At 28.1% G+C, this 15,134-nt stretch overlaps 1 protein-coding gene across 1 annotated transcript; it reads left to right on the top strand.

The window, feature by feature from the left end:
- On the top strand, positions 1-14,054 carry LOC113555280. The gene is made up of 11 exons (XM_026959703.1): positions 1-132; positions 6,134-6,328; positions 7,161-7,314; positions 8,082-8,169; positions 8,338-8,450; positions 10,145-10,285; positions 10,503-10,659; positions 10,745-10,853; positions 12,123-12,312; positions 12,921-13,106; positions 13,954-14,054. Exons 1-11 carry the CDS (start codon positions 1-3, stop codon positions 14,052-14,054), a joined length of 1,566 nt encoding a protein of 521 aa, XP_026815504.1.
- The last annotated feature ends 1,080 nt before the right edge of the window (positions 14,055-15,134 follow it).

The following is a 15,134-nucleotide window of genomic DNA, read 5'->3' as shown; positions in this document are numbered from 1 at the left end:
ATGGAGTCTGAAAGGTTATATGAGTGGTCCAATGCTTATTATAACCGCGTCTGCTCTTCGGACGAATCGACGAATACGGAAACGGAAATCAATTTGGCGGTCCGCGCAGATAAGATTTACAGACGAGCCCAGGTAGTATTTTAATCGCTGGGGTTGGGCTGCAGACGAATGATTTTTCAAAATCGTTAAATTGAAGCCGTCGAATCTGTCAATAAAGACTATTTGTCTAGACAAATCGTATGAATCGTTTCGATTCCTGATAATTAATGATTTCGTATATCGGTAAAATCGCAAACGAATACGCCGCTTATTCTAACCTAAACTTATTCTGCATCATGGAGAAATCCAACTGTGTTCAATAAAATTAAAATAATGAAATAATATTTTTTATAACACGGCGTTTAGATAGGCAATTTAAAATTGTTTCTGATATTCCCATTCGATGTGTTTACGGCGTTTATGCGCTGCATAAGCGATACCTGTACAAAGTGTAGACATTTTACGTCCGTGAAATCTTATCTGTAATTTATTCCGAGGTATAATGGGTAGTTGACGAATTTAAAATTTCTAACATAGTTTAGTTGTAAGAGTAACTGTTCCCACAACTTTTGACGTTGCTATAATATATTACGTGTATTAACACTATATCAACTATATAAGTTACTCGAAGAGGTTTTTAATACAATTTAATGTGAAACTTGGCAAGTCATCTAACGATATCATAGAAAATTAAATGTGTTGTTCGAAAAATAATAACTCCGTCACATATACTGTAAATAATATTTATTATGGGATAACATCGTAATATTTGTTTTTCTCTTTCAGACCCACTCGCAAAATAGACAAAATATTTCTCTTAGTGAGAATCGTCTGTTAAAAAAATAGAAAATAATATTTTTGAGGATTTCATGTTTGGTTTTTATATTTTATTATTATTTGAATTAAAAAACAAAAAACATTGTTGTTAATTTAAATGGATATTGTTGATAACAATGTTTAAATACATTTATAGTAAATGTCGAATCGTATAATACTATTTTCTAATGGACGATTTTACTCCAAGATGATTAAAAAATATTAAAATAAGAATAATTCTTACAAAATTCATTAATTATTAGGGAAATTTATCTGTTATATGTGGCCCAAGAGGTAAATAAAAGACGTCCTCTTATACTTAAATGTGTTTTTTGATTCTGAGTACAGCGATAAACGTATTGAATTTATAATGATGTATGTTTTTTATTCGTTGTTTTTATTGTTAGTAGTTGGTACATTTAAAAAGTCAAAATAGAAAATTTGCAGTACTTTTTAAAATATAATCGGGTATAACAAAAATACAACTATAATATTTATTAACATTTTAATATTATTATTAAAATAATTGTTTAATAACATTGATTATGAAAAAATAAAGCTGTCTTCGTTTAGACAATCTTTGAGTTTTTTTAAAAAAATTTTTTAGATTTTGATAACAATTATAGTTTTTTTTGTCAAAAAGATTAAAAAATGAATAACTGAATGTGAAAATAAAGAACACGGTATATGATAAATATATACATTTTTCTAGGTATATAATGTTTAATTTATAAACTTTACGCCTCATGAAATTTTAACACAATAATTTTAACGGTATACAATGAATTTAATATAATACTACATAACATTGCAAATATTATAGTTATGATGTATAACAGGTACATAAAAAGTTCAATTATTCAATTTTCCATATCAAATATTATGACAATGAAATATTAATAATAATAATATTATAATGAATACAATTTTGTTAGCAAAACTGAATTCAATTTATCGTAATACTAGTAATAAAATAAATTACCTTAATAGCAATATATATATATATATAAAAAAAACTGATATAAAATAAACTTAGTAATACCTATAAGCTTACAGCCTTAAGCCTTCGCTCAGAATCGTTTTTCATACTATGCAATAGATTTATCACTGAATTCAAATTCAACTCATTTATAAAAGTATTCCACTCTATTGCAACGTAACAACTCAGCAGGCTACTGTACAGCCAATCGGTTAACTTACTATATTCACCCTTTGTTTAATTTAAAATAATAACCGTTTCTTATTTTTTACAATATAAATAAATTATAATTATATTTTATACCTAATGATAAAATAATGATTAATTAAAATATTTTTACTGAGTTCTAATAAAATTATTTTAATGAGAAAAAAAAAAAAAAAACTGTTAACTATATTATGTTAATTGGCTTACAATAATAAACTGACTTTATATAGAAAGCGAAATGTTCATTTGCATATCATTTTAATATACAGCTGCATAATTTATTAGGCATTTACAAGTCTGTATGTTAAGTGGACAAAAAAATATGAGACATTTTACTAACGGCATTACACAAAAGTCAACAATACAGAGTACTCTGTTCCATGATGACTACACTTGTCTATAATATAATATATGTATATATTTATATACTTGGGGATAACTTCAGTGCTATACCATGTACTTTTATGATGACGAGACGTTCTCTATTTCAATGTTCAAACCCAATTAACTGTAGTGTATACAATATACATGCAGCATCTCCATCGATCGGTCCTGATAGGAGTGGGCTGTAACGCAATGGCGATCGATAAGTATAATTATTTATTACAAATTAACCGTCGAGACTGTCAGCAATTAATAGCTCGACAGTTTAGCAATATAGTATTTTAAACCGTCTTCGAATAATTTTTACATTTTAATCACATATTAAATTTTTAATTATTGAAATTTCAAAGACTTCGAGTATAATTAAATAATCATATTAAGCACCTGAGAATTTAAATCATTAAAAATGATAGTATATATTATACGGTATTCGTTGATTTTATAATGTATTTATAAATGTACCTAGGTGGATAAGGTAGGTGGCTAGGTATCTTATTAAGTCTTTTGTAAAAAGTTTTTCAAGTTGAAATTATTGCTAAATTAAATTTTTTTCTAAGAGAATGTTAAAAAGCATGTTTACCCCCTTTCCCCTATTAGTAACTAAAAATAATATTTAAAAATGAAATTAAAATTAATAGTTTTTTTTCTAACTCAAATAATTATTTTATTAAGTATTTATAAATAAGACTGAAGTATAGATAAATAATTTAAATTCTTAGCTGAACGATAAATTTATTTATTTTACAATTATGTGTGTTTTGTAATCATTATCTATACATTATTTTTTTTTAATATTTTGATTCATTTTGAGCTATTTATAGATAATAAATTTAAGTTTTCATTTCTTTTTAGTACTTTTTTTTTTTTATATAAATACTGATAAAAAATGTATGAATGGATAGAAATGCTTGAAAATTGAATAAAAAGTTTTTAATAAACTAATCTTCTAATTAAAAAAAATCGAAAATTTATCATCACAATAATGTGAATATATTTTTTTTATGATTAGCAGTTTAAGTTAAAATTTCGATAAAATCTTGAAAATAAAAAAATGTTTTGAAGATAGAAATTCATAAAAAAAATGTTATTTCTGTAACTAATATTTAAAAATGTAATTCATGGTTCTTTATAAGTATTGCAACCTATAATAAAACAATATTTCACTGAAAAATCAAATTAAGTTTTTATGAACATTTGAAATTCAAATTTTTATGACCATAGGCATTCACCCGTATATAATAACATTCTTCGTAAACAATTTCGAGAAGAAGTCGATAAAAAATTATTCGCTGGGTCAAAATTCTTTGAAATGTAATTTAAAGATCCCACATATAAGTTATTATTAAATCTGTATAAAACTATTAAGAATATACAGGCGCACTTTTATTTTATATATGCATATTAACCCTCGGCAGCAAATGTCATTGGGGCTTACAAAATTAATTTAAAGTGTTTTTAATATAAAATAAGGGATTATAAATCGTTTACAATAATCAATTAATTTGAAAGTTTATTTAGTTTTGAAGATAATATTTTGAAGTCGACATTGTCAAATTGGTGGGTCTTTTTTGTCCATTAGGAGGAAGCTGTATGATATTTGTGAAGAGACAATGTTAATCCTGTTTATTTTTACCTTAAGTTTCTTTGTCATATCCGGTGGAATTGGCCAAGAATATATATTTTGTTGTATCTCGTGGACTTAGGTAATTTGTAAATTCTAGCTTCCTTGCCAAACGTAATGGCATTTGATTTTAATCAATAATTGAACATCGTTTGTGGATATTATCGGTGTAAGAGAGGTAAGTGGAAGGGTCGTTACTTTGTTTGCTTTTAGGTCTGCCTTTTCGTTTTCCACGATATCACAAATAATATTTTATATTAATTAATTTATAAAATCTTTAATATGACGTTATCCATACTGGAATTAAAATATATGAAAAATATAGGAACACAATTATTTCTTATTGATTTTTGTAGTACAAATTTAGTCGATATATCGTATTTAACAATGAATTATGTAATATTTATTATTTTTTTATAATACACGAAACATTATTTGTGGTGAGTTAAAACTTTTACGTATATCATAAATTTTACTATATACGCAATGGCATTTTCAAAAATGTTGTTTCATTTCGAGATATTATCTTATTATAATATAGACATATTCACACTGTTTTATGATATTTATATTATTGCGAGGTGTTAATTTAAAAGTAAATAATCGTGATATAATATGTTATACGTGTATATTATTATAATAACTAAATATTAATAGTATTTTAATAAATGCAAAATTTTCGAAAAAAACTATATCAATACCTACAGTAAAATAAATATTATTTTAATAGTTATTTCATAAAATATACTAAGTGATTTAACCTGACAACCTATTTTTTCTCAGAATCGTTGTTTCATATTCAATGGTATTATATCATTGAATTTAAATTTAACACGCCACACCTATTACAGTTACCCGCTGGACACCTAATATTCGTACAGTTGAGCGGTACCCACTTTTCTACTTTTTTATCTTTAATAATCAAAAATGCCAAAAAAAAAAAAGATTAAGTTGTACAAAAAGTTTTAAATTAAATGTTGGCTTTTATATTATGTTTATTAAAGATAACGGTTCTTAATTGACGTTATCTAAAATAGAAAGAAATTCGGCGCTTTAATATTATACAGACTAGTTTTAATAAAAAATGTTGTGGAAAAACCACAGATAATATTTTAAGATAAAGAACATTATTTTTTCAAAAGTTTTTTTTTTATTCAAAAGTTGAAACATAAAATATGTAAAATAAAAGTTTTATTCTTTGATCTATGAATCACATGATGCTTTGTGATTGTGATTTTCCAGTCTTTAGAGCACCCTCATAAACGAAAAATTATGGCATTAAGATAACAGCAATGTACTAACTATCCGTCTCTCTTAAAACACTCCGTTTTTCTTTTTTACGTCTATACTTGAATACTTGATTATAAATCTGTATTTTGCATTAATGTGTTTAGAGAATATTTTGACGTACTGCTCCTTTCCCATGACTTCGCTCCAAAATTCTTGGCTTGTACAATCTTTCCGTTCACTGTCCCGCGGCCAGACATCAATTTCTTTTGAAACTCTTTTCTAATGCTATTAATGCTTTTTTTGTATTAGCTAAGATAAGCATCTGATTCTTTAAGTGTCCAAATAAAAACACTGCTCCTTTTCGTTATATTATTTTATAATTATCTGGTAAATTCTTTCATTATCCGACTGTTAAAGCTAGATAATATGGGTTCCACATTTGTGTCTCCAATTATCAGCCTTTTATTTTCCTAATGGTTTTATGTTATAAATAAAACTATTCTTAAAGTTAGGGCTCATACAATTATATTAAAATAAATAAATATATTATCACTGTATAATAGCAACGTTACACGCGCGAAAAAGCTAGTTTTCTTTGATCTCGAAAGTGGTCTATACTCGATACATCTCTTACACTTCAATATTATATAATAATATTTATTTTATTTTATACGCTTTTTTTTCACATTCGTGACAATAAATATATTACAAATCGTGTCATTTTTGATTTTTAAATTTAGTTAAACGTTTTTAGTTGATCGAAAAATCAATAATATACACAAATTTTGACCTGAATATAATAAATGCATTAATATACAGTGCTTCAATACCTCATACAATGATAATATATTTCTAAGGAAGTGTACCGAAAAACGGAAACGCTGAATTTATCGGCTGGTGCCGATGACAAAAATGATTTCTATGACATCCAGTCCACGCCGTGTTACTCAGAATTGTCTTTTGAACATTTGACAAAACTTCCGGCGAACGTTCCGGAACGCGAACATAGAGTATTAGTTGTGGTTTTACTATCGATCACATTCTTCTTACAGGTAAGCAAAATTCTATTATGCAATGTCTCTCTGAGGTGCTGTATCTCTGACTGAAAATCGATAAAAAAAAAAAAAAACTATGGTTGTATCAAGTGTTGGCAGTTATAGACTTGTCAACGCAAAATATTTAGAAAATAATTTTTATTCAAAGTTTTCATGTATTTATAGTGAAAATAAGAATATACACGAGTCATTCCTTTTTATATAGGCGCTGTCACAAAGGTACTAATGGCTTTAGTTAAGGGCTCTCGTTGGGATACAACAAGAAAATTTAAACACATACTACAATAGTATGTGTTTAAATTTGATAATAAATGACAATGTACCAATTATTATTGTTTATTAAAACGCTTAATTCTTCGAACATAAATTATTGGGAATGAAAAAAAATGTATACGTGTGGGTATAATCGCACCAGTATGACGCGTCGGATACATTGGAATAAAATATAATACTGTAAAGAATGTTACGATACCAATTTTTATATATACCTACCAGTGAATTTATGACTCGAATCCGCTTTGAAAAAAACCTAAACTAATGCTAATAATAACGTACAAAGCAATAAAATGTGCAGCGCAACTCTCATAAATTACAGTAAAAAGTTGTATTAAACTTTTAAAGTATAAACGTTTAAAGTACCTACTGCTATGAATTATTGTTCATAAAAAAATGTTCATAACAACAATATTAAATAGTTGCATACTTTAGTTTGTTTTATTGTTTGGACCTAAATCACCGAATTTAAGTACGAAAACTCGTGACTACAATAATTCAAAATACGTCTGGAAAAAAATGTGACTAGATTAATTTTACTAAAAATATTTTGCAGATGTTTTCGCGCGACTTTTGTGTACCGTTTTTTGAACCGACTTCAATTGTCCTATCACAAGGATTTCAGACTCCGTTATCGCTGTTCCCTATTTGGAACATAGTCGTCGGCGTATTGTTAACGATTCCAGCTTGCGTGGGCATTAACAAGTATGGTAAGTTGATTAAGTAATTTAATTGAAAAAGCAGAGAGCGAATATATATATATAAAAACAATCAACAGTTAAATTGTAAACGAATATTGGATAACAATACCTTATACCTACGTATTATGACATATTATATTTGCTAGTACATTACATCATTTGAAAAAAAAATTGCATAATTCGTCGTTAAAAATGATATATAAATAGGTGCACATCTGCAGCGTTTCTGCAAATTGCACATGCGACAAATAATATTAATATGTTGTATACGCTTCGCACGGCTGTTGGCCTGTTGCACAACCCAATGGTCTTTTATCTTTTTAAAATAGCTTTTCTAATGACAATTAAATAAAGTTAAAAATATAACTGTTTAACTTGGGTCTGTTTGTTTGATTGCATCTACCTATATATAGTGTCACACTGGTATATCGAACGTAATTTAATTAAATTTGGCGTTATTTTGTAATTATAGTGATAATACAAGGCGTTTACAAAAGACGAAATAATTAAAAAAAATAATCATATTAATTATTGTAGTTGCCTTTTAATAACCATATTCACCGACCGTTGTGAATACGAGATCGGGAATTGATTTTTGGTGTACAATACGTCTCCATAAGACTATAAATGTCCGAAATGACATGCTCCCAGACACCTTGCAGACGACATAAATTGAGTTTAATAAAAAACCTTCTGTTGTCTATTATAAATTCCAACTTATCTTTTTAAAAAAAACACTTTTTAATCGCAGTATAATAGAGTTGTACAAACATTAGGTATCCGGACCTGTCTGTTGTGTTCTTGTGCATTGTCGTCGTTTGGAGTGGGTATACGGTGTCTGTCAACAATCGGCGATTCGACTTTGTGAGTAAAAAAAAAAAAATAAAAAAATAAGAAGAAAACAATATAAAAATTGCTTATTAACTTCTTAATAATCTTATTAGTGACTTATTAACGTACTTTATTATACTTATCAATATAAATGACATGTATACTGCACGAGTATCGTAATAATATGATTACATTACACAGTGTGTTGCACGTGTCTGCCGTGTTTCTGTCGAGTGCTTCGGTCGTCGTAAAACCTTTGACGGTCACCGTGTCCACTTGTTGTTTCCTGACCGGCGAAAGAAACACGGCAACAGGTAAAAAATCGAAAACTACTTTTTTTTTTTTACTAATAAACTTAGTAGTACCACACAGGCAATTGAATAAATAAATAATATTCAGTTAATTTCCTTTTTTAATTATATCATACGCAATATAAAAAAATATGTAACTGAAGATAAATTGTATACTTTAGTTAATTAATAAAAAGACGGGGAGCTGATAGCCCAATGTTAAACAATACAACGATATTATTTTAACGAATTTACGTATCTTAAATGTACATCAAGAAATAAACTAAAATTAAATATTACAAAATAATTAAGGAAGTAAGAACAATATTAAAGATTACCAGAAATATAGTCGGCAATTGATATACACTGATAATCCTCATCATTAAATTAATTACTAGAAGTTGATTAATGGCCTAGTTAGTGATGCATACTGGTACAGAGATAGGATAGATATGTCTTACATTATTATGTCAAGAAAACGAGCTGGAAAATAAATGTTACCCGATTGTTAATTGCTAAAAAAACCCCCAAATTGTCTTCAGCTCTACTGTCAGCTAATGAAGGCAATTTTAGGGGTAAAATGACTGTAGAATAATCATGTGGTAATTATTGATATATTTTAGACTTATACAGAAAAAAAAACAACATGTATTAATATTCCGTGTACAAATTTATGCATAGATCCCACAGTACTGATTATATTCAATAAAACGGTGCAATTTCGTATTTAAATTGTAAATATTTATTTATTTTTCAAAAGAACTCATTTTTATATCATCGTTTCTCAGTTTCCATAAAATTAACATATTATTATACATAAATTATCATAGATTTATGTTATTATTATAACCAAAACAATGCATATTAAATATTAAAAAGGAATAATGTGGATATCGTTCAGGTATCAAGAGATCCGAGTGGGTACGAAAAAAAATTCTTAGCAGAGACGGTTTATCGCCTATACCATGAATTATATTTAGTGATGCTTTTAGATATGCATAGCTGTTAAAGTAATTTATTTTACTTTTTGTACTGCGGTAGATTGATATAGTTTTTTCCAAAAATATTGCATTTATTATAATTCATAATATTAGTATTTAATTATTATATTAAAATATATTTTATCATATAATAAATAACGATAATACAAATATTTAATGAAAATTTCAAGTAACTATAATAATTTGTTTTTGAGTATCACCAAAAGAATAAAATATATTTCGTCAAAAATTGGATTTGCATTAAAAGAAACACAAGAAATGTTGACCTCTCCTAAGAACAAACTAGATCCAATCCCCTATCTAAAACCATACCCTGAACATTTAAAATCGAAGGACTTCATCGGCTACTTATAGTGTACTTACATATAAAAAAACACATTATTGTAAAATCAATGATTATTCTTCGCCCCGTTCAGAATCTAAAATATAAATTACCCTCCCGGGTTCCAACCACAGAAGATTTGATTTTTGTTTGGTATAATATCGGTGTTATGTGATTATCGGAATACGTGCAATTTAAAAATTACCTTTTTTGAACCCGAATGCTATTCGAAATACCTATCGTAATAGTTATGAAAAAAATAATAAATAAAAATTCATTGCTCGAACGACCGATAAATAGTTAAAGTTTAATTAAATTTATCATAAAATTTATCACACCTTGTATATGTATTGTATATATATATATATATATTTATATAAACGCATTATATTTAGGATTTCTGACTTGTGCTTCGGCGGCCGGCGCGGCGGCCGGTCTCCTAGTGACAACGGTCTTACGACAAGAACAGCCGTATCCTCAGCCCGCAGTAACAAGTGAAGATATGCGCATCAATAATATCATTATCTTATATCTGTGTGAGTGCATATTATTATGTCGTTGACATGTATATACCAATATGTATTTTACAATAGATAGACTTAGGACATAGGTCGATATCGTGGGATTTTAGTATGATTTTATTATTATTGCCGTGCGCCGCGGTGTGCGCAGATATTTTAGCCACCGTCATCGCATCATATAATAATATTATATGCGTTGTACTGATTTGATGTTTTTCATTTATCTCTCTAGCCTTTGTTGCTAACCTTGTTTGCCTGCTATTCGCATACTTCGTGTTCCCGCACGAACCCAGAAAGAGGAAACACTGCGATCAATCGACGGAAACCAAGCAAAAATGCGATGTACCATCCACATCGTTTCTGTTGCAGACAGTTTTCAAGTCGATACAGTACCTATTATCAAACTTATTATTACGATAAATTGTTAAGATTATTAAAATATTCCGCGAACGAAAATAATTTAAAATTTTACAGAAACTCCGATCTGGTCTACGTCGCTCTTTCGTACGCGTGTTCCAATGCGCTCTCTTGGCCTTGGTATCAAATGATCGACATCACGTATTCTAAAGTCGGCTTTCCTCAGGTAATTTGTACCATACCAGCCCCACAGACAACTACAAAACTGCACGAAACAAAACTATTACTATAACTATTATATTATAATATTATACATGAACTATATGAGCTGTCTTAAAAAAAATACCACACAACTATGCCATCAATAAATCGGCCCTGAGGCTTAACGTTACGGCGAAACACTAAAAAAAATTATAAATTGTTACTTTAATAATATAGGTACTTAAATTTTATAGTTAAATGTCAAATATGTTTTTAATAAAAAAAAAATCTACATCTACAAAACTTCTTCTTTGAATTTAATTTGGAAAATTAATATATATATATTATTTGCGCCATTTGCGGTGTAGTATTGATCACATTCGACGTATTATATTTATTAATTAATTAAAAAAAACGTATAGTTGCCTAACTTACATTAAAATATATATTTAACGTACCTGTATAAAATACGCCTGTAGACTTGATTAACACAGAACGCTACCTTTACGCAATAAACACTAAAACACAGCAATGTTCATTGCATTGGTTTTAAGAACCTCGTTATAATAATACACTAAAGTGTTTATTTACCCATTTGGCTTTACAGTGCTCTGTCGAGCTTTATCCAAATATACACTATCTCGTCGTACTCTTGTAATGAAATGCTCGTACACAATACCACCATTTTTTCAAGGAATACCTTTTATTCGATAAAAAAAATAAAAACACTTTTACTATTCTGATTTTAATGTGTTTTCATTAATTTTGTATAAAGCGATGCTTTCGATAATATTGTGAATGGGTTTTAACGATTTTAATTTGAAGTATTAATGGATTTTTATAGAATTGTGATTTTATAAAGAATTTTGAGAACTTTTTATGTACTAAAATTACAATATATTAACATTTTTAATAAATGTAAAAAACACTAGGTACTTCACGTCTTTTTAATTTTTTCCGACCAATATTTATTTTGAAATTATAGTTTGACATGACCACCACAGATTTTGCAATATTTATACAAACCGTCAATATAATATTACGCTTGGAATCTTAATGAACGTAGTCAGCTACTTTTATGAAATGTATAACACAACAGCGTATCATCAAAACTGTGTACCTAGATTATTTTTAAAAATCCATCAGGCTTTTTTATTTAAATTGTAAAAAAACATTTTTTTATTCATAGCTTTTGATTCGAGAGTCTAGATCACAAAATAATAATGTTAAATGAAATATTGTTATTAATTTACTATCATTTATTTGTACTTAACATTGCTCGTCATCGATGTAGACTGTTGGTAAGGATTGCCGATTGTGGATGATCATTCACACGTGCGTACTATCGTTGTCCGTTTGCTGGTTGGCCGATCGGATAGTGGGATCCAGCAAGCTTCTTGGGATTTTGTGCCACTGTCTCGCCACGATATTTATGCTGTGGGTCGTGTTGGCGTTGTGTGTCAAAAGTCTACGTAGGAGAACGAGTAAATAACGAAATTAATAATAATATTATACATATAAATATATAGCGTTCCCAAAACGTCTGCGATTAGCGCATCCCTAAACATATTTATTCACTATATTATAATTTACCTGTCTAGATAGGTCAGAAATATAAACGCTATACTCTGATACAGTTTAATCGAATATCAATAGTAAGTTATCGTATGGTGTGGTCCAATAATAATAAAAACCGCCCGTTTTTATGGATCGTACAATTTAATGTCTAAAGATAGAGATGTATACGAATTGAATCACTTTCTTCCTATATACATATACATATATACATATATATATATATATATATGCCTATGACGTTTGTGGCCTCTGTAATATACGCGGATTCGTCGAGATTTCACGTTCTGAATGTTGGCGAATATATGCCTATGGGGATTAGAATAAATTAATATGGTTACGTCAAATCTGTCCATAAATGTATGTGACACGGAATTTAGTCGATCAATTATATGATAACAGTTATTAACGTTTCCGGTCGCCTATATACGTCTTATTGTATTTAAATTAATTTGGGGTATGATTATTACGATATAACTATATAACTATGACGATATAAAAGTTTACCGGTTTTCAGATTCCCTGGTGTTTGGCGTCATGTTTGCGTTTCCGTTGTCGTGGACCACGCAGGGTTTACTATATGAACTGGCCGCGGACTATGCACATCCGCTGCCGGAAAGCATGGCCGTTGGTCTTATCTGCCTGTTGGAAACGTCGTGCGAAAGTTGCATGTACTTCATACTGTATGCTTTCCCCAAATTCCGTACGTCTACATTAATATTATTATAATATTGACATAGCATAATACGGGTAAAACTATCTGCAACGGAAATAGTACCCGGCGGATCGGAGATAATGTACGCGTATATCCATCGTAAAATGTTCGTGGAAAAATGATTCGAAAACATGCATAACATAAAAAGTCGAAAGTAAAAATACGAAAACGCAAAACACGCGCCTATCTATGTATTTCATTAATTTATTTACACGCGTACACCGGCTGAACGAATATTTTATTGTATTCGTAATAATGGTTGGACGTTTATGATTTATCGCGTCCAAGTATTATTTTCCCAGATACTATTATATAGTGATGAATATCCACAATGTTTAATAATAATTTATAACACTGCTGCAGTGCTTTGACATCTGATCTCCCGTTTTAAGACGTCTGAAAACTTTGTTGTACTCGGTGCCTTTTAAATATCGTTTCGGAATTATTAATTATTATTATTATTAAAGTCGTTGAAAGTGAAAGTGTAATTTTTCGAGTAAAGTGACCTAGAAGAATAATAAATTATAACGTTAAAAATGTATTAACTCTACTCGAAATTCAAAGGACACAATGGGTATATACCGTATATAGGGGTTTTTTTTTTTTTTGTAAATAACTTTAACGATTACTTACAACGGGCTATGGTGAATTTATATAAATTTACTAGCTGTTTTACAACGCATAAAAAATATTTTAAGGTTCTACAGCGTTTTAAAATCTTTTCACTTTGATAGAATTTAAAATTGTACCATATTATTATTTTATTACAATATATTTAGGATTTATACAATATCTGATAAATCGACATTTGTATTATTTTTGTTTGTGTTTTTAGATTTGTACTGGTTGCATGTGTTCACGTTCATAGCTGGATTATTGAGTGTCGTATTTATCATATTAATAAAGGGGAAAAAATTTGATAGATATTATAATTAAAACAACAATTTGTAATATTAATACTTATGTTTATGTTCAATTTTTGAATTATATTATTTGTTTCTATACTGCTGTTTTCTACTAATTGTACCGCATAAAGAAGTACACTTGCCATGCTTAAAAAGTCTAGATAGGTAGAAAACAAAATATTGCATTACGGATAAAACATTGATCAATATTCAAGACCTAAGGTTTCAAAGTAAAAGCAATTATTAAGAGATGAATTTTATAATAATTTTTAGTACTGTATATGACCTACCGATAGATTAATATTATAAAATTAAAAAAAAAATATGTAAATGTTACGATCTGAATTAAATTTCAGTCATTCTTAATTACCAAACTGAATATTTATATTCAAAACCCCTCGATATAAAATTAATAGATTATAATTATTATATTTTATTTGATTTACATAATTTTTTAGGTAAAACGTGACGTTCATAATAATATTATTAGTTATTACATTAGTGTTATACATATAAAGTAGGTAAACTTTAAAGTTTTAAGTGAAATTGATGTTAAGTTAAGATTAAAAAAATAATAATAATAATAATAATAAAAATCCTTTAAAGCGTAAATCGCATAATGATAATTTAGTTAAAAAGTATATAAAAAATAAAAATAGATATTATTTAAATACATTTTTTTAATTTTTAAAATAAATATGTAAACAACAAAGCGGTTCGAATTAAAGTGAGTGAACCTCAGATGAGAATGTTAAAATAAATCTAAATAGTGCCGAGTGACTCGAGATAATAGTCGATATAAAGCTGTAAAGTTGTACTTTAGTATAGGTTTATGTATCTAAGTCAAAATTCAAACTAAAAATGTCATGACAAAATAGACAAGGTACATCTCATTATGCACAACATGCTGAAATATGTTTTCATTTTCGCCTGTGTATTTTAATTTATAGTACGAGTAGTTCCCACTTTACATTGACTGACATTCTCATTATTATTATTATTATTATTATTATTATTATTCATAAGTACCTACCTTGCCATAAAATGAAAAAAAGATCTATCAATTAAAATTGGAAGATTCAACATAGGCTGCTGCACGTTGGTGATGTGC

This window comes from Rhopalosiphum maidis, chromosome 2, assembly GCF_003676215.2.
Source record: "Rhopalosiphum maidis isolate BTI-1 chromosome 2, ASM367621v3, whole genome shotgun sequence".
NCBI classification, from domain to species: Eukaryota; Metazoa; Arthropoda; class Insecta; order Hemiptera; family Aphididae; genus Rhopalosiphum; species Rhopalosiphum maidis.
Note: the sequence above shows the minus strand (reverse complement) of the source record. Positions and strands in the feature narration are given on the sequence as shown.

Coding starts and splice junctions, on each gene's coding strand:
- LOC113555280 (XM_026959703.1), top strand. CDS start 1: ATGGAGTCTGAAAGGTTATATGAGTGGTCCAATGCTTATTATAACCGC. Junction 7,315..8,081: donor CGTGGGCATTAACAAGTATG/GTAAGTTGATTA, acceptor TACAAACATTAG/GTATCCGGACCTGTCTGTTG. Junction 10,660..10,744: donor ACAGTTTTCAAGTCGATACA/GTACCTATTATC, acceptor AAAATTTTACAG/AAACTCCGATCTGGTCTACG.